Source organism: Bombus pascuorum, chromosome 3 (assembly GCF_905332965.1).
Source record: "Bombus pascuorum chromosome 3, iyBomPasc1.1, whole genome shotgun sequence".
Lineage (NCBI taxonomy): Eukaryota > Metazoa > Arthropoda > Insecta > Hymenoptera > Apidae > Bombus > Bombus pascuorum.
In genome coordinates, this window is record NC_083490.1 from 18,956,051 (window position 1) to 18,977,370 (window position 21,320).

At 34.6% G+C, this 21,320-nt stretch overlaps 1 protein-coding gene across 12 annotated transcripts in view; it reads left to right on the forward strand.

The window, feature by feature from the left end:
• LOC132905481 (uncharacterized) overlaps positions 1-21,320 on the forward strand; it is a 46,576-nt gene that overhangs the window by 15,324 nt on the left and 9,932 nt on the right. For 7 of the 12 annotated variants that reach the window (XM_060956800.1, XM_060956803.1, XM_060956804.1 and 4 more), the window contains 9 exons: positions 3,072-3,169; positions 3,411-3,660; positions 4,753-4,894; positions 5,259-5,291; positions 6,590-6,735; positions 6,980-7,077; positions 7,405-7,614; positions 18,466-18,585; positions 20,793-21,064. In XM_060956800.1, coding sequence (XP_060812783.1) covers positions 3,462-3,660; positions 4,753-4,894; positions 5,259-5,291; positions 6,590-6,735; positions 6,980-7,077; positions 7,405-7,614; positions 18,466-18,585; positions 20,793-21,064 — 1,220 coding nt within the window. In that variant the 5' untranslated portion in view covers positions 3,072-3,169; positions 3,411-3,461. Of the gene's footprint in view, positions 1-2,362; positions 2,497-3,071; positions 3,170-3,410; positions 3,661-4,752; positions 4,895-5,258; positions 5,292-6,589; positions 6,736-6,979; positions 7,078-7,404; positions 7,615-18,465; positions 18,586-20,792; positions 21,065-21,320 lie in introns of those variants that run through there. The other 5 variants (XM_060956805.1, XM_060956809.1, XM_060956808.1 and 2 more) reach the window with 5 other exon arrangements.

Genomic DNA, 21,320 nt, shown 5'->3' on the forward strand with positions numbered 1-21,320 from the left:
ATGAAGTGTAAAAGAAAGTGTCAATCAAAAGAAAATGGGGAAGCTATGAATTAGTCATCGCAAATGATTGAATATTAACGATATTAGGTTCGTCTATATATCGAGTGTTGTTTAGCGTTGTTTTTGAATGTATGCATATTATTTAAGTATTCAGGCAGCTCAATAATAAAATCCAATTGACGATAATAGAGATATTTCTGAAAATAGTCTAAGATCAACAGCAAGAGAAATAGCACTTCAAACGAGGCTAAACCATTCTACCACTGCGTCACTTAGCTCAAGTAGCAAAAGTGAAGATGAATATGAACTGAACGCATGAAGTCCGTTTTCATATAAATTATGCGATATAACAGAAGCTTGGACGAGTAGAGATGGCCACCTTGTTACTTCGAAGGAAGAAATAGGATTCGATTTAAATTATACTGCTATATGTACACATATATTGTATGTATATGTAACGAAAAATTCGAAACGCTTTAAAAATGATTTAGACAAATTGAGGAAACAGAACTCATAGTTAAATTTTTCGATAATTAGATCATTTAGTTCTTAGAAAATATCTGAATAATATGATCCTGAAGATAGACAGCATTTACCGCAATGCGGAATAACCGTTACTATTTTCGTTGTAACTATGTGCCTATGCACGTGAAGAAACCACCGATAATCGAGTACTTGAAATTTAAGTATTTTATTTGCGTGACATGTTTCATTCAACTACGATTTCGTCATAAATTAAAAATACTGCATAAGAAATGAAACATTCCATCTGCAGTAAATGTTTTAATTAGTTCTTATTCTTGAGATTCTAACTTTGAGATGTTGTCACAACAATATTCGCCTATTAAAATTAGCCAATTTTTAGTTAACAACTCCTTTTTTTCCTGATAGGGATTCTTTCGGACGTAATAACAACGATATTTTTACGTTTCCATACGGAGCTAATTTCACAGATGACTCAGCTTGCAAGGTTCATTGACGTGGACCACCTCGATTTCAGCAGCTATTTTTATAATCCGAACTTTGTTTTCGATCGGAACAACGTTTCATTCGTTTAATCGTAATCCCCTTAAATATTTCCGTACCACAAAACACAGCTTATTGGTCAATTAATAGTACAATTCTGTTACGACTGTTCGCGGAAAGACGCGTCAGCGAGAGGCGTAAATTCTCGCTACGATTCGTATAATCGATGCCGCGAAATAGTCGTTCCCCTGTTTCGGTTAAGATAACAGAGATGGTTCAATGAATTTAACACTGTGTTAACAGGTTAATATAGCTTGTATATTCAACAATAAATTGTATAATAATAAAAGCGTCACAAATTATTTAGCGATGAATACAGTTAATGCGTTACAGAAATTCGACCCGACTTTACGATATCTCTCAATGAATTCGTTAGACTAAGCGACTTTATTTTCAGTCGTCAGACCCCTCGATGTATGTCGTTTGAATCTTCAAATGAGACTGATTGCCCTTAGATCAATTCTTTGTCTTCTCGGGGAGACAACCCCCACTACGCTCGGATCACGCCACCGTTCGCGCCTATGATCACGTAGGCCACCTTTTTTGTGAGAATAAAATAACGGACCGAAATCGACGTTTCTGGAACTCGCTGCTTGACGGCAACTACGCGCTCGTCGATACATTGTATACTTCTCGTTGAGCAGATAAGACGATCTGTCTGCGACGCTATAGGACCGCGAGCGACGGTTAGAAATACGATCTATACTAAGCCTCGTGGCGTAAAAAATTCTCTCTGAAATCCGCTAAAAACAATTTGTTTCGTTGCCATCAATTCGAGAGCTCTTTGTCACAACAGAGCAATGTAACTGATACAGTATTTTGATAGAAATAAAAACGTTTTTATTACGTTTATTCAGAATCTGTTTCATCCCTGTGTATTGAAGTATTTATTATTAACTAATCCGAGTGAAATATAATTTGTTATAATTGTTATTATAAATAAACTGTGCATATGTATTTATGCCAATCGATGTCTTTATTGATCTACTGAATCGGAAATTGTTTTCAAAAGGATTCTAAAAATTATTTTAACAACAAAGGGAGGAACGGAGGAAAGTTAAAAAACATATGCTACGGAACACGTAATGTGGCTAAACTGGCGATATACGACTTAGAATAGCGCAGCGGAACAAGCAATAGCGGAACAATAAAGTAATAATAAAGCAGTAATAGCCGGAATATGAGTGGTCATGAAATGTTTTGGAAACTTGGTAACGACAACGATAAGCATGCTAAGTTGCGGGCAAGCAGCACGATACCATCGTACGCGAGAGCTTAGAAGCATAGTTTCTCGAGACTGCGTATAAAGGCGTGCCAATATAAACCACAAGCTTCATTTGTTGCTCGAAGGCTTGCGGCCGGCTAGCTAGTACCAACGCGACGGGGCATCGTTCAGTATTTTCGCTGGCACAGACCGGTACATGAGTACATACTTACCGTGTTTGTGCGCGTGCCACGCAACGCGGAAAGGTCAGCACATACGTACGCCCCTCTTATTATTAACGATTCGTATCGTGTTCACGCGCAAATTGTCACTAATACGCAGCCCCAAAGCAAATCGACACTTATCACGTTTACCCTAATATCCATTTTATATTCGGAAATGTGTAATAGCTGTTTCTCTTATTTGATATCGTAAAAAATTAAGCTTCTCTATCTACAATAGTTCACGCAAATCTAATTGTAATACGGTGTATCGCTTTTTGATAATTGCAACGATATCTAATTTGATTTTTTTTTTTTATTTTATTTTGGTTATTTTACAATTTGTCCTTATGGACATTTGGTAAAGTGTTATATCTTGTTGGTGAAGAAAAAAAAAATAAAAAATAAAAAATAAATATAGCATGTGGGCGGCTACCCCCAACGGGGTGCCAGCTTCGTTTTTTTCTAAGTTATATCTTTCATGAGGTCTATTGGGTGTTTATTTAATTTGATTTGAAAAATATTTCACTACGTCTAACGTGTGTTGAGATAATTCTTCTTTCGCTATAAAAGAACGATATTACAGTCAACTAATGTAGATTCTATAAATTATGTTTCAGATTACGATTGGGATGAATTTGTCCGTACCCTATCTGGATAAAGAGATGCAAGTACAATGTTCCCACTGGAGATCCTTCAAATTCATCCTGCAATAACGGTATTGTTTCTACATTTCGGGCAATTTCTATAATTTAATAGGAAGTTTATTTGAACTTTTATGAGAAAATTCCACGGAATATCGAATACCTACTTTTAATTAATAAAATGTTATAAATGATTAACGTAGGAAAAATATCGTTGCAATGTAAAGTAAAATTAATAATGTTGCGACAAAATCACTTTTTATAAGTAACGTAATATTCGAATGTTTATTTTTCGTTATTAATTGTTTTTTATAGTGGTTATGGTGGAATGAAAGAAGAAGAATGCAGCACGGTAGAGGAGGCTAGATGAGCACCAATTTTCAGAGAGGTGCATGTGCAGATTACCCAGCAATTATATATAAGGCACAAACTCGTACATATCTGAGAGAGAGCGGAAGTGGAAAACGCGTGCGTGAAAGAATACGCGGTCCATACCTGGCCCGCCACTTTGGCGGCATGGTCCTTTGGGCCACTATACTATTCCTACAAGGAGCTGGTTTTGTAGGTACGTTTTACTTTATTTAATACGTTTGCTTCGGTTGTAATATTCTTCAAATAAATAATCATATTTTCCAGTTAAAATTTCGTACGTATAGTTACTCTCGTCTTTCTTTCTTTCTTTCTTTCTTTTTCTTCTTACTAACTCGAAACTACTACCAGCGAGTAAAATTCATTTCGCGTACCAGATGAAATTGCTGAAGTCATTCCGATAAAATTCAGTCTAAACGCAACTACGAAAGTATTAATGCTTTTCGCTATATTGCTTCGTCTTTTCTCCATGTAATACAATTTTTTCCTTTGATGCTCGAAATCTCATGAGGCTCGATAATCCAGTTATATAAAATATCACGAGCCTTTCCATTTCGAGGAACCGTTATTTGATTGAGAAGCGACGGACCCTATTTATCGAGGATCCCGTATTGAGAATCTATCTCAGTTCGAGAAACATATTATAATATTATATACGAGGTAATCAACGTAACTTTATTATCTTCGTTGTTTGTCTATTTTCGTCAAATTCAACTTTACTAATTTAATCAATTAAAAATTTTCTTCTTTTTAGTACTCTAGTTCAAAGAGAACGATAGTGAGACTATAATATTGTACACTTTGCAAATTTTCAAGGCTATTTTCTATTCTTTGTCATGATGGAGAGCATAGTAACGAAGAAAAAAATTCTCTCGTCCATCACTTTCAATGTTCCTTTAGATACTAAGTCTAAATTAATGTCCGCTTTCTACAAAAACGATGATAAGTATCGCGATTCCTTGTTCGTCATGCTTTCGTCATTCGTCATTGCAGCATGTTTTCTAACGAATTGGGACATCTATGTAAACTTTATAAATTTCTTTCAACATATTCTATAAAAGATATTCAGAAAAGCAAGGTCAGAAGACTGAGCTAACCAGTTTACGACACCACTGTGACCGATTCAACAGTAAGGAGACATTTGGTTAAAAACTTGGTATATCGTACAACCGTCACATTTGCATCCTAATTTCTATCGACAAAAAGACCCATAGTACTACTTGTTGTTTAGTTGTTATTTATTCCATGTCGAATCTATAATGTATTCATAAAGTGTTTGCTTCTTCAGGATCGGTGACAGGTATTCCCGGTGTTCCGGAAAATATAACGGTGATGTTCCTGAACCCGACATCTGTCCGCGTTTCTTGGAGCACCAGCCAGGTCGAACAAGTTGAAAAATACGACGTCATGTACAAGCCAACCGATGCAAGGTGCGTTCTGGAGATTTGGGATTATTCCACATATTTTCGTTTTTTTGCATGTACTATCGGGAAGTAGCATAAGTACTGTTGGAACTTTTAAATAAAAAAACAGGAAACGAAGACATGGTTTTAAAACTGATGCTAGTTTTAAGACCAATATCGTACGACAGCTTCTTTATATATTTTTTCACACTAAGTTTGTATAATATACTTCGCGATCATGCATGGCATGACATTTTGAAATTTTCGTATATTTCGCAAATATCACGAGCGAATACTTTGATTCGTTTGTCCATTGGTATCAGTCTTTTGATGTCAATTTTTTAAGGAGGACTTAATGTTAATTGATGCTTTTACTTCTACTGCGGCACAGGAAATACAGTGACAGGTACATAGCTTTCTTAAGGTATTCCTTAAGGCGTTACTTTCCTTCTTACGTTACTCCAAGATAGTATATAACTTCATTATGTAGTCGTAAAAGAAATACTTGTTTGAAAAGAGCCCTGCATAGGTTAACATAAAAAGCCAAGTTATTTCCAATTATCCAACATTACCAGTAGCATTCTACTCCATTAATTTCTGTACCACTTGATCTTTTAAACAGGCACTTGACTTTTAGTAACACGAGCACTTTTTACTTTGTTAATTTTTATATTATAGAAAACTGTGTGCAATTGAGGTGTGTATGTGTGTGTGTATGTTGTGAAAGAATATGAAAAATCATCCGTTGTTTAGATATTACATGTCATGCTGTTGCAAGGAACACGCGAATAGACTTTGAAGACGTTTCCAATGCGAAACACTTGGGAAACTTAGAAATATACGTAACACTTCTTTTCTTTTCAACAGACCCTTTACTTTTGACCATACTTAAAAAATCGATTTTCCGCTTTATGCATTTTCCGATAGTACTGCATCTGGAGAATGCGCGCTGAAGATATTGCACTGAAATGTCACAAATTGATAGTTCTATAATAGCGGAAGAGTTTCAATATACGTGTATAAGGCAAATGTGCACGTGGCGGAAAATTGTCATGAAAAATGTAGCCACGGACTTGTTTCTGCGAAATTCTGCGCGATAAACGTGTCTCGCAAGATGATTTATCGCAGTGAATGTATAGAAAACAACACTGTTATTTTGAGTGCTATTGATGGTAAATTTTAATCAAACAATTAGAGTGCAGTTTATGAACGGTCATACAAATTACTTTTTATATAGAAACGATAATTTTTAATTACGGTACCTACTCGTTTGTCGCATCAAATCATATTAAAAATTTTCGAGGCCCCGAGAAAATACAAAACCTCCCGTTTAAATATTTTGATGTACACAGCCATATCGTAAATCATACTCTAATACAATAATAATCTTAGGATAGCTCCCCTAAACGTATTACCCAATTAATTACCCTTTATATGGACAATAAGAGAACGATGTAAAAGCGGAAATCTGCCCTAAGCCAATAGGCGAGGATTATGTGCAATAAATAATAAATAAATGAAAATTACCCATTATTAATCAGAATTTGCTCGTAGTTCTTTACGTCGTAGCTAATTGAGAAGCAAGCATTATTTCTGTTTCTTTGTACCAAATGTAAAATAAAAATCAATATAATATATAGAGGTCATATTACAACACGAAAACGAAAGAAAATGTAGAAATCAGATTGCAATGGCAAGGTGGTGTTACAGGATTATGGTTAGTTACAGGGTGGTGACGGAGGTTGCAGGAAATAGTGAAGCTGTTACCTTGAGCGGCCTCAGAGCTGATACGCAGTACCAACTTGTCGTCACTGCTGTGAGAGCCGGCAAGAGATTTCGAAGTCGACCAATCGTCTTCCGTACACTTGGTGAGTTATTCTTATTTAATTTTTCTTTTCAAAAACTATAAAGAAGATATCGTAATTATGCAGAATAGGGTATATATTTTAAAAGCTTTGAATTATATTATCAAAATCAAGATTCTAAGTAACTCTCGATGAAATAGAAATGAAAATAAAATTTCAAATAAATTACCCATTATTCGTGGCGCTTATTGACAGCACCTTACAAGTACACGTTTAAAGGTGTGTATTATTCACTGGAATGTTTTAGAGCCACCACGAACATCCTTTCCCCCGGAACAAGCGATAACAGGCGGCCCCCTTCCACCTCCTCCACCCTCTTCTCAACAACCACAGCCTTACATACAAGTAAGTTCAAGAATACATAGTTCCTCGAACAATCTCAACTAATTACATACCTTTTTATCTCTTAAAAATCTGAAAATATCTCTAAACTCGTGAAATTTCGAAGTCTCCTATATATCTGCTTGATATTTTCAGAAAGAAATATTTTTTATCTTTTCTCTTATTTTCGTTCACGTAATTATTCGTCTGTTGTTTCTGTTCTTCTTTCATTCGTTATTCTCGCGTCGAATAAAGGCTACCTAAATCTAAATGCAAATAGAAATCCTGTTGGCCGAGACGCTGAATAATGAGACGGGTAAAATGAACATCGAAGGAACATCTAAATTACAGGTCCGTGGCGTAGAAGTGGGGATCGTGGTGTTAGTGTTGATTTTTTGGGCAGGCGCGATAGCGCTGTTCTTCAATCGTTGGGGAAAGATTCGCATGTTACTGCCGTATCAACCCGATTACAAGGAACAATTGAAGGTTCCTGGGACTGGGGTATGCGCAGCGGCGAACGCTGCATACACGCAACATCCGACTCAACACACCTGCTCTCAGGTAACGCATAATTATACACCCTATTTTGCTACTTCGATCTTCCACTAGGTAGATGTAAAAAAATCGCAAATATGCGATTTAATCTATTCGAAATAGCTAGGCTTACTTTTCCAGGAGAATAGCAGCGGCTGATTTTTTTTATAGTTGTTTATATAAAATTTTGTGATAATGTTTCTTCAAAAGGAATTATACCTACATATAGCTTTAATTGATATCTATCAAATTCATTTCTGTAGAAAAATAATCGATTAACACTAACCGTACCGGCGCTTTTCATATATCAATTCTTACTGTAACAGGTCTATTTTACGAAATAGACGTTGTTTCTTCGAAAGAAATTGTCAATTTATTATAGAAAACAATGCGCAACGTAATTTTTAGATAATAATAAAATAATCAATCATATATCCTCATTTTTACATGTAATATGAACAAGAGGTGTGATAGTCGAACAAATCATCCCCACTTTCAATTTGCTTATTTTTAGACTTAGAATTTCGTCCGTCTCAACAGTTCTCTCTTATACTTTGTATGTTTTTCAATGAATTTCTCACTAAACGCGTAGACGTAGTCAGAGATAAAACAAAGTACAAAACCAATGTACTGAATATTACGAGATTTGTTCACTCCTTGTCGTATTTGATTTCTCATAGGCTTCGGCCTGCACTCTGAGACTGCATTTAGATTTCGTTTAGCAACAGAGAAATCATTATGGAGGGAGTATATTCTTGAGAAGTATTTCTTGAGAGTCTCCGTCAAGACTCCGTTGTGTTTATGCGTTACCTGACATGGATTCCGTCAGATTATTCAAGTGCTTAGCAAAACACACACCGCATTTAGATGTATACAAATACAGCTGGTTAGATTTTACTTGAGTTCAGAGCTAAGGTTGCAGGCAAAAAACTTTAGAAAAAAATGTAAACAAGCCAGGCGATGAATTTTCCATAGTAAAAAAAGAAGCAAGCAAAAAGATTGAGAAATTGATTAATCGGATAATATAAAAATCGGATAAAATAAAAATATAAAATTAGATGAACAAAAGAAGTAACAATGAATGTAAAATTTTAAATTAAATTTTGAAATCACTCGTTTGACCGGGCCTGGTAAGGTTAGTGTTAATTTAATTTACTAATAGAATGCGACAAAATATCCTTCTTATTTGTTAATTTCGAAACGAAAATTATTATTGAATTATTATTGAAACATATGATTTTCTTAATTAGCAAAACATTCGAAATATCAGCTTTCCGGGAATTATACGAACCATAGAATTATAATATTAATTGATAATAATATTAAATACGGAAATTTGAAATAAACTAAAAATATGCACAGCGTTCCAGGATTAGGTTTAGCAAAGAATACATTGGCATTGTTGTGCTGAAAAAGACCCTGTATAATTAAACTACGTTTTAAATTATATGTTTGACGCACATTAATTTACTCGATCGATTAATTTTCGCTATAATTTCCTTCGAACAGTTACAATTGAATTATCATTTATATCACTTTAGTAACATTATCATTCTTATGTAATCGATACATATTTTTCCTTTTTACATAATATAGTAGAGTAAACGTCAAGCGATTGTCAAACTATGAATTTCTTTCGAACAATTCGATATATTTAAATAAGATCTTTTTATACCACGTTTATACACATATGAAGATATTCAAACTCTAATTGCACAGCAGGATGCAATACATTAAAAAAATTCTGTCTGGCATCCTTTGAATACGATCGAAAGACATGTACGTTTATATGTGTATCGATAAATTCCCGAAACAATATCATCGAACGATATATATAAATTGCACGGGTACTCAGATATCGGTGTTCGTATCGGGCGAACGTTATCTCGAAGTGATTCGCATGCGTAATTTAACATACGAATCAAGAGATGTTTAGATGTTTCAGAAGTATCGATTTAATCAGATGGTACAGAGATTTAATTGGACAGTGCACGTAATCGCAGTAACAGACGAGACATCCGCTTCCAGCGAAAGCTGTATGTCAAAAAGACGTATCGGATCGAATATTGAACCGAGAGCTATATTTTCGTTTAAGCGGTGCCCACTTGTCTACGTCTAACTTCAGTTTCGGAATACGATCTCCGCAAATTGACGGTATATACGTATGGTTATTTATAGACTAATCGACGTACACGTAGCTTGAAGTATTAAAAATCAAGCAGTGAAACGATGCATAAAACATCACCGAAAAACTGCGGATTAATCACGTGAAACTCACATAAGATACCAGTGACGTGCATCTTGGTTCTGTAACGACAAAGTAAAAACGAAGAGCAGTTTTATAAGAGTCTAATAGAACATGAATAGTTTTAGTAGCAACAAGAACCACAATAAAACTATATAATATATAATGTTAATAATATACCAATGAAATACATTTGAGTGTATCGATTAATTCTTGGGAACTGTTGCGTGAAAAATATTAAATTCTAAAGTGTAAATTAACAGCCGTATTATTGCTCTCTTTTTTATTACTTTTTTATAACATCGCAATGCTATAGGAGGATATGATTTCATTTATTTATATCATTCAGCCAGTAAAAATTCCAAATAAAAATCTACCTGATACACACAGACTGATATAAACCACACTATAGTCTTCGGATACAATGAAAGACTATCGATTATTGATTAGTCTACTGCTGTTACTATTGTCGGCATAGATTTTGGCAATAGCCGCGGCGCTCTCAGCTATCGTGCTCAATAATCATAGGGAAGCTAACTTGTCTGAATGTAGGTCGCAAATTAATTGAAATTTAGACGGATGAATATCCTGCGCACAATATTATGGATTTCAACACGGAAATTCTCTGTTTGAAGGAAATATAATCTACTCTAATGACTACGAAACGACCCCTTTGTTTCATTAACACGCAAGGTTAATTTTAGTTGCAGCAAAAATTTGTACAAACGTTACGACGAAAAAACATTGATCGTGTTCTAAAAACAAATTTTACTGCAAAATTTCTATTCTCTTGAATTTATTTCATACAAATCAACCGAAATGAAATGGTGTCGTGACCAATCATTGAAGAACGCTAACAAGAAAAGTTTGGCAACTCGAAAATTCAGAAACAAACACGAAACAAAAGAAAATTGAAACTTTGCGCAAATGTAGTTCATGGACGTTAATAACGGAACAATTTCTTTTGCCTGCTGGAGAACGGTTTTAGGGATGAAAACAGTCTCAAAGAAATTTGATTGACTGTTGATATTACCGTAAATATTTAAGAAAATATACAAGACACAGAAAAAAGGCTGAAGTTGTAATGTTCTTCGGAGAACTCTATACAAATATTTACTGTTTGTATGATTTTCATCGGACGAATTTTAATATGTAAATAAAAATTTTATAACAAATTGCTACATCACTATGCTGTAGATATAAGGAGTTATGTATATAATTTAATATAACTGCTGCCGCAGCTCGGCAAGAGCTCGCGATCAGCGTTGTATGTTACACTCCTTGATCCTGTGTGTTCCAAAATTTTGTTCTTTCAAATCATTCGTATATTTATAAAAAAAACTCCTTGGAGACTACGCGCATGATAACAAGAAATAAAACTTCAAAAAATTATGGCTGACGGGGGAATAATTTTGAAAAAACTTTTTTTTTAGTTTCTCATATCCACGATATAAGCCACGAAGAAAAAGTTAAAATTTCTTCGGGGGGTGTTTTCATCTCTAAGACTGTTTTCCAGCAGGAAGAAAGATTATTCCGTTACTAGCATCGCACGAACTACGTTTATGCAAAGTTTCAAATATTTTTGAATTTTCGAATTGAACTTCGAGAACTTCACTTGCAAGTCGAATTTGTAATCCCTAAGGGAACATGTATTGCGGTTACGCATATTGACAACTGTGCACTTACTGACGGTGCAACTACAGTTGCAAAACGTTCTAGTTATCTAAGCTGAAATACTAGTTTCTTACTAAGTTTATAAAGTTCAAGGATAAAAAAAATTTTATTGATAGAATACGATTACATCTACTGTTTTTAGTTATGTCGTTATTTTACTACACCGTCAACATGAATTTTAGTTAAATTGTACATTTTCTCTCGATATGTGCATAACGACATTTATAATAGAATTATACCCTCGATCAGTTCTAAGTCGATTTATTCGAACTATTAATTCGTTTCTCCGAAACAAGATGCAAATAATATTAGGCAAAAGGAGGAAATCTGTTCGATCGTATTAATCGAGTAATACAATATATAGTCTTCTTTAACACGAATTCGCATATTTAACATTTATTTCACTCGTAGATACTATGTATTTTTACTCTGATTACTCTTTATTAATTAATATACATTAGATATAAAGCCGCACTTTTTCGAAATAACAATCCGAAATCTGGAAGTAGAATAATTGGTACCGAGAACAATTTCGTTATTTACGATCGACAAATATTCTTTTAACGAAAGAAATAAACGATCAAATACAAAACTTGCAAATGTCTAGAAAGTTCAGATTTTTCGGATTTTTATTATAACGGTATTTGTAACAGAAGCGTAGACAGGAAAGGAAATTAGTAGCTTTAGTTGTGACAATCTAGCAATAGATTTATCGATTGATTCTCCGAACGAGACTCTAATGGAATTGATCTCTTTGTGCCTCTCCCAACCCTGCTGACCCATTGCGAAAATCGTCGTTCCTCGCACTAATGAATAATCGAAAAATGACGCTCCGCCGGGAACGTATACGTATCGCTCGCATAAAATCTTGAAGGTAATGACCACATTGTCGGATATGGTGATGCAGTGTGGGGGCGGGGGCTGTTGCGTCTTGGAGCAGTGCTTTCAGTATCCGAGGAGGGCTCGAGAGCCGCGCGACTGCGGCTGCCAATTCGCTCTACTCCACAGGGCAGACATCGCGTGACCATCGGTACTTGCTAACAATCTCTACTTCTACTACTACTGCTACTACTACTACTACTACTACTACTACTACGCTACTACTACTTCTACTACTACTACTGCTACTACTACTACGACTGCTACTACTACTACTACTACTAGTCAACTACGACTACTTCTCGTCTTCTTCTTCTGTTTCTTCTTCTCCTACTTCTATTACTACTACTACTACTACTACCTCCTACTACGTAACATCCTCCTCTTGCTCTTCTACTTCTTGTATTTTTCTTCTTCTCCTTGTTCTTCACTACTATCCATATTAAACAGCTGTTTCTTCCACTGATCGTTAGCTCACTTTTATTCTCTTCTTTATCTCGTTTTCTATCCAATATTTTCACGATGTGCCTTTGTTCTGCTTTTATACGTGCTTCATGCATCTATTCCTTTGTATAGCCCCTGCGGCTCTCTCTTGTCCGTACTTCCGACTGAGTCCACTTTTCGATATTCATCGGGACGATTATAGTCATGCTGAGTTTAATTGGCGAATGGTCTATCGACGATCCTATAGACGAGTTCCATTACCATTAGGATACTAGTTCGTACAGTCTTCGATCGATTAAAAGTTGCTTCTTTAGTCTAACAATGATGTTTTAGTCATTCCCGTAGATCATATGGATACAGTCGTATTCGTGGATGTCTCTATCTTTGACGCAACGAAGTAGTATGTAGGGATACATACATAGTCACAATAGTACTCATAATAAATAGATTCCTAAGAGCGCAAACCAAGAATTGGGTAATTAAAGTACGAGTTGAAAATGTTTCGGAAATATGAAAATTTACCCAGGAAGTGTGGGCTTGCCAACTTTCGCCGCAATCTTATATGGCCGTTCGGAGGAGGAAAATAATGACATTTCTATATTAGAAAATAGTTTACTTTTGACCCTAATTTTTATACGCATCTTAAGATTCATAGATATTTTGAAATTGTCGATTTCTGACGCATATCTGTTTTTTTAGCAAAACGACAATATGTTTTTTCCATCACATTTCTTCTGACCATACTGACTCATATTCAATGACCTGCGATTCTGAAATACTGCGTTTCCAAAGTGTCATTATAATTTACAAATAAGAGCACTGGAAGATACATGTATACATGCATGCATGTATGCATGCATGAATTATTACCTATTTTATTAAGAAATATCCTCGTAATTCGTACAAAGAACAATTTCGATGAAAGTATAAAAATAATTTCAATAAAATCGATAAAAATACAGGTAAGTTGAACATTAGGGAAATAACATTCCATACGTATCTACAAAATCGAATTCTAATATAACTTTAATATTTAGGTTTATACCTTCGGTTAGCTTCTATATTAAAATGTTCCTTCACATATATACATACATATATAGCGTTATGATATATGTAGGAATGCTTTCAACCAAATGCTTTTGCAGTGCATGTATATTCTAAGTGTTGAACGCTATTCGAGACGCTACTTTCTTTCTATTATACTTTATATTTCTTTAAAATACATGTTATTCGACATAAAAGATTTGCACGCTTCGAAGTTGGCAAGCCGATATACATCTATATTAATAAAATGTGAACAACTACAGATAACGATAAAAATAAATGATCGAAATCAAAGTCTATCTTAGAAAATAAATCGCTATGAGAATAATCATTCAGTTGGTACACACGACTGAGGAAGTACCGACTTTTTCTCGCTTCACAGCAATTTTAAGAGAACGCGTGTTTCTGCGAATCATTTAGTACCTGTTTTATGTTGACAAATTTTTATCGAGAAGAGGAAGAGAACTTTCGGCCGACGTATTTAGCATTCCCTGGTGTAGAATTCGAGAGTAACATCAAAAACGTCGTTCGACGAAGCGTCCATAGATACATCATACATATGTGTGTATTTACATATTCGGCACATAGAGATCCAATCGTAAAAGGTTGTTGCTTTCAACTCGGTACATGTTCGCTACTCTCAACCTTGATTTGCGCTCGCCAACGTTTCATGTATATGTATGTACAGACGGTCTGCTTACGTAGAGCCATTTCTATCTTCCAAAAGCGATTCGTACACTTTTAATAACCAAGCATCCACAGTACTTAAACTTTCAAATTTAACACGCGTAAGTGTTGGGGATTAAAACGTATTTGTTTGAGAAAGAGGATCTAAATTGACTTTCTAAAGTACAAGATTAAAATTCCACGATTATCGATTCTCTGAAGAATAAAATTGCTTCAGTTTAATTACACAATTTAGTGATCTTTTATTCAATTAGATAGTGATTTAAGGAGAAAGGCAGAAGTTTTTATTACAGTTTAATCAAAATTAATCTGATCAGAGAGTAAAGTACATAACGTACATTTTCCATTCATTAACGTATTAACCAGGGAAAACGAGTTAACTCGTCACTTAAATTGCCATAATTACTTTTACGATATCATATTATATTGTTTAAGTGTTCTTATTAAGAGATGACCCGATTAACAGATTAGTATTTCACTAATTCAGAGGTACTTTGTTTAGTTGTGTTCTCGTGTTTCGATCAACGATTTAATTCCTGAACGATCTAATCCGCGAAATATTGCTAGGAAAATTGCAAATGAACCACAGTCGATCGATCGATGCGTGGTAATTCCAGTATTTATCGTGTGTCTGGTTTTAATAAAACAAAATTGAGATTAACCGTAAAAATGGCTTGAAATACGATATAAGCATCAAATTGTTCTGGAAAGTGGAAACAGTCGGTATTTAATACACGAATGACATGAAATATTTTTGAAATTTCGCACCAACGCTTGAGTCACTTCAAGTGGTCGTGTGCCTCAGTTAATTGCACTCGAATGTAACAAATATTGTAGCACCTTTAATAACGCTTTTCACTTTCTATTATTTACGTCTTGCGGTTTCTCAGTTTCCTACTTCTTCGTTTATTAAAACAAATCTTATTCCATTGTATCGTATCTTTTCTAGGTTTTCTATCGTATCTTTGCCAGTAGGCAAATATAGCAACCATATTCTATGATAGATCGAATGAGATCGATCGAATTTAAGGAAAATGATCCGATTATGTCCGAGTTACTACCGATATCATATTTTACTATGTTTAACGATCTAGATCCGGTCTGTTCGATATGTGCGTGTCAGTTTGTATCGTATCGTCAACACCATTCTGTTAATGTTCATTAAATTTAAATGTTAACCAAAAGAAACAATACAGTAGCAACAAATAGGAATTTTATTAAAAATCGATAGTATATAAAAACGATAGAATCGATAAAACGACACAATAGTTATGAAATTGAATTTCTGCTTATCGCACAGCAGGAAGGCAACGCTCACATTACGATTGAACAACATATGTATATGTATATACAGAGTACAATAAAGACGTTGTACTCTTCGCATACGACATACTGCACACGTATTAAGAAAGACGAAGCTCAACTTTAGAAAACATCATAAAATCGTATGTGTTGGTAATCTAACGTTTATAGGAAGAATATTGCTTCGGACGAACGATGCCTCTGCTAGATATATACCTTGTCTCAAAGTTGCTGGAGTAATAGCTTCCTGACCCAAATCTCAACAAGATCACGAATCTGCTAGAGACAGGAAACCAGTACGTTAGCATCAGGATATAGACGTACTAAATTCGATTGAATGTCCTCACGTAATCCGTAAAGCCTAATTAAATTCCAATGACGTAAACCGCTGCAAAAGACTGATCACACGAAGCTAGAAAAAGCAGGTAAATTCGTTCGTTTCTGACCCACTTATTTTACTCGTATGTACAACTCAATGCACCCATGAATCGTTGACTTCCCATTAAAAGAACGGTAGTATGAAATAGAACAAGAATAATGGTATGAAATAATTAAGTCTCGTGCAGATTAGCCCAATTACCTGAATTCAAGCAACGTAAATTCGAATGTACTGCAAACACATTACTTGAGAAGAGAAACAAACACATATATGCATTTAATCTGAAAACTAAATTAAAACGAAATATATAAGAACTATTAGAAATGTAAATTAGCAATTTGGTATTGTAATTTTGTATACAATATTGATCACGAAAACAATCTGCTTATTTTTCGTGTAATATTTAAGTCGACAAATATTTTTACTTTTATATGCCAATTATTTCTCCTTTTATTTGCATCGATTTTTCCTTTTAGTTCATGAATATTGTTTGATCTGCTTGAAATACCAATACGATGATCAGTACGCTTCGATTCGTCACACGTATTACTGCAATCAGTTTGCGTGCAAGCACAAGTTTCGCACATTTAGCAAAGATGTTTCTGCACAACAATAACAACGCAGATGCGAGTAAAAGCGACACGAATTGACGTAAAAGTAGTGCACAGCGAACACTAATGCTTTTACATTGCGATTATTGTATCACCAGGAAAGCTGCTTGCTCACTTGAAACGCTTTCGAAGTTGTTAGGAAAGTTACATACATCGTTAAGTTAAGCACAATATTGACATACAGTTGCTCGGATGAAATTTTTACTTATAACGATTTTACAACTAATAGATGATAAGTAAAGTAATTTTTGAAAACTTTCATTTAATATTATTATAATGTTATTCGTTAAATATTTCTTATATTATAGGTTAAAAATTATTTTATTAAGCTTATAACGATATGAAATGCTGGCTTTGTGTATTAACGGTATTTATAATATTTAGCAACGATATCGAAACCAAACTAAATCCATAACGTTGATAAATTTCTTATTTTCTATTCTCATACAAAATGTTAATGATATTGTCCATAAATTATATTTATATTACAAAGAAAGTTCCACAGATATATTCTTACGTCCTGCGAGTGAACCGCTAGCTAATAAAATCCCTTATTTAATATTCTAATTAACCCTCTTCTAAATATAATATGGTTAATAAATCATATTCACTTAATCGAGTTCAAAGACGTAAACTCAATCTTTGTAGTATTTGTCATGGTCATTTTTTAAATATTGTATTAGTATTACATTACATTATTGAAAAACGCATTGAAAAAACACATTGAAGAACTATTAATAATAATGGAAAATGATCATTTGTTAACGTGTAAGCTGTATTTTACGTAACTGCAAATTATTTACAATTATAATTACAATTGTAATTATTTGTACGATATAAAAGCAGAAAACTTTTTGGACTGTAAAGTCAATATAGGAGATAGTTTATGAGTCTTGTACGAAAACGAAAACCTTAAAAAACAGGTATACTCGTGAACTAGAAAGGAGGCAGATATTGCACTAATAGAAATTAGTTTAAAATTCGGTGCATCGCAAAAATGTTGGGATTGTCTAAACATCTTCGTTCAAAAGATACCCACTAAAAATAGCATTGTCTAATAAACAATCAATTAATTGTATAAATTAACTTTCGTTCAACTACATACCCACGATAGATAAGATGCGATCAGACATATTAATAAGGTGCAGAATTTAATTATGTTCATTAAACAATTATTGCTAAACATTTGGCAATAATTCACAAAAACGACACCGTGAATTGCAAATGTGCAGGGCATTAAGGTATACACATGTACGATTGATTTGGTTTTCTATTAAAGCATAGTACTTTAACACTTCATTTTACAATTGTTACTATACTTTGCTATTTAAGCCTCACAAGAGCCGGATAAAACTATAAAAATAGAAAATCGTGAACTTCGTTCTAACTAAACTCACTATTGCAACTAAGAAAATATACTTTGTTAAAGATTCGCCGTTTCTTATTTCAACGAAACGATTTCGGAAAATAGATTCTATTCTTAGTGGGTATACAAATTGTCTGTTCCTGTCTGCCTTGTCGGAAATCACGCTTGAGAAAGATCACATTAAAATGCAATTTTCATTGATATTAGCGGTATCGGTATGTCCTAATTGCGTCGCCACATTTTCCAGCATCTGCACTGGTCGAGCCATCACGTGGACTCCTTGGATAGCGGAGGTGGTTTGGGCTGGCCAAGAACCTCGAGGCCGCGAGTGAACAGCGCCATCGACGTAGCTGGCTTCCTATCCCAGGTATGTAATCGAATAAAACGAGAAAGCAGCAACTCGACCAATTTCGTCGTGACACCGGGTGAATTAACCGTCCTGCTGATACACGTCCTTGAAACTTTCGATCGAACCCTAACTTCGTATCAACCTTCCTGTCAATTCGCTGTCACGACAAACGAAGGAGCAACGAATTATCTAGAAAATTAGTGAAAATTCCAGGACATGTCGCGTAATTGCAGTTATCGTTGAACACCAATTATCCTAATCATTTTTCTTCTCTGAATATTAGAATCGATATCATAAGTATAAATTATTTTCTAGTATTTTTTTCAAACGACCATAACGGAGTAAAGTGAATTAAAACGATGTTAAATATACCGGACAGATAATTATATATAAAGTAAATAAATAGTAAATGAAAATTTGAAAAGCATAGTTATCGTAATCACATTCGTAAAGTACAACTGTGAAACTTATAATAAATACAGATAATTCAATACAAAGTAACAAAAGTATCGATCGCTAAGCGTGATTCTTAGATAGCGATCCTATACGACGCTTCCTTCTTCGCAAATTTTTCACTAACTTAAAAATTATAAAAATATTACTTCCGACCTTTCATTTTAATCTAAATGTAAGGAAACATTATAGTTTATTTGTACGTTATAAAATTTTGAAAGTGCCATCCCCGGCGCATCCGGATATTGAAATATGTAACGAACGCGAAAGAGACCGTACAAAATAGACACGTCAAACGTTAAAGTTCAAGGTAGTTGGAGGCAAAGTGTAGTTCACTGGTTGATCAATAAGTTCGTGGTTTACTTGTAAGGAAGTCGTTAAATTCACTTTCTGGTAGTATGGACCACGGCCGGTATTCACGATTCGTTGTATTTCTTAACGACAAGTTTTTCATATTATACTTGTTAGATCTATTCCGATTAATCGTAAGTACACGCTTCTGACGTCACCTTTTGCATCGCAACAAATCGATTTCATCTTACCAAATTAACAACGGGAATAGATTACCATTTTTATGTATCGCTGAGTATGTATTTTCTTATAAGTTGCAACATCGATCGATAGATGCATAATTTTAGATAAAACGGTGCTAGCGTGAGACGATCTTCGTTGAAAAATGTTTCCTACATTTAGGATATATTATGTGATCGTGTTGGATATATATACAGTAATTATATTGGTGAAATTTTAACTGATTTAATCTTAAAGTCCATATAGAAGTCGTGAGACATTTACTGGAAACATACAGTTGGTGGAAAATTAATATACCGAATTAACGTTAAAGATAACTTCAGTGAATATCGAGGCTTGTTAATACAATGAATATTCGACTGTTGAAATACTTCAGTTGACAAGGACTGTTGAATTGCTCGTATAACTGTAGTAAACGCTAGAAGGAATTAATTAGTTTTAGGACGTTGTTCGGTGTAGCATCAGTTCCTTCCAGCATACAGTGAAATACGATAGATCTATAACCCAGAGCAAAATTGCTATCCGACCCGATCATTAAAATGGGACAGTTTTAATGCGAAACGAAGAACCTAAGCGTAAAAGTAGAATATTTAAAATTAATTTAATTTTTGCACGGTGTATTCGCACTAACATTAACGAATATATAAAACAACAATCTCTCAAACACACGCAATATGCGGTGTGCACATATATTAATAAAAGTTACTGTAAGTGACCTTCGCAAGGATGATCTTTGCACGTTGTATTCGCACTAATATTAACGAATATATAAAACAACAATCTCTCGAACACACGCAATATGCGGTGTGCACATATATTAATAAAAGTTACTGTAAGTGACCTCCGCAAGGATGATTTTTGCACGTTGTATCCGCACTAACATTAACGAATATATAAAGCAACAATCTCTCGAACACACGCAATATGCGGTGTGCACATATATTAATAAAAGTTACTGTAAGTGACCTTCGCAAGGATGATCTTTGCACGTTGTATTCGCACTAACATTAACGAATATATAAAGCAACAATCTCTCGAACACACGCAATATGCGGTGTGCACATATATTAATAAAAGTTACTGTAAGTGACCTTCGCAAGGATGAAGCACAAAGTATAGCATTTGTCTTCAGGGACAGGAAAATGCATGTAGATCTCCGACGAGTGACGCAAGCGAGAAAGGAAGTTTAGAAACGAGCGGTATTCCCAATCCTCTCTGCAATGCGGTTCCGCTTTTTGCAGGAATTTTTAAGACGGCACGGTTCAACGTCGAAATTGTGCCGGAAGGTTCGCAGTGCAGACAATTTACCACTTGCATCGACGAATCGACAACAAGATCAACGAAATTCGAAAGAGGAAGGCATCGACGGTGACAAAGAATCCTTCCTGAGGTCAACGCAAGAGGAGAAGTGCGAGGATTCGGAATCAAAGAGGCAGAGTAGCCTCGAGAGTTGTCCAAAGGATAATCCAGACGTTTCGTTGCTCGACCCGAATCATCAATTACAGTCTTCAAGGTAATTTCACTCGTAGTAGATACGTAAAGGCAATTGTTACATTTTTGCATCGTTTTACGAAAGTTCTTAATCGTGACAATTAATGGTAATTTCCTATCGATTTTTCCCGAGTTTGTTAGTTTTTCATATAAAGCAGGAATTTTGAATTTTTTAAAAGAGCATCATATACTTTTTGATAATATTCATCTGAAACATTTTTCTGTAGTTTCTGTGTGCTATATTATTCAAGATATCTGGTTAGATCAATATGAGACAG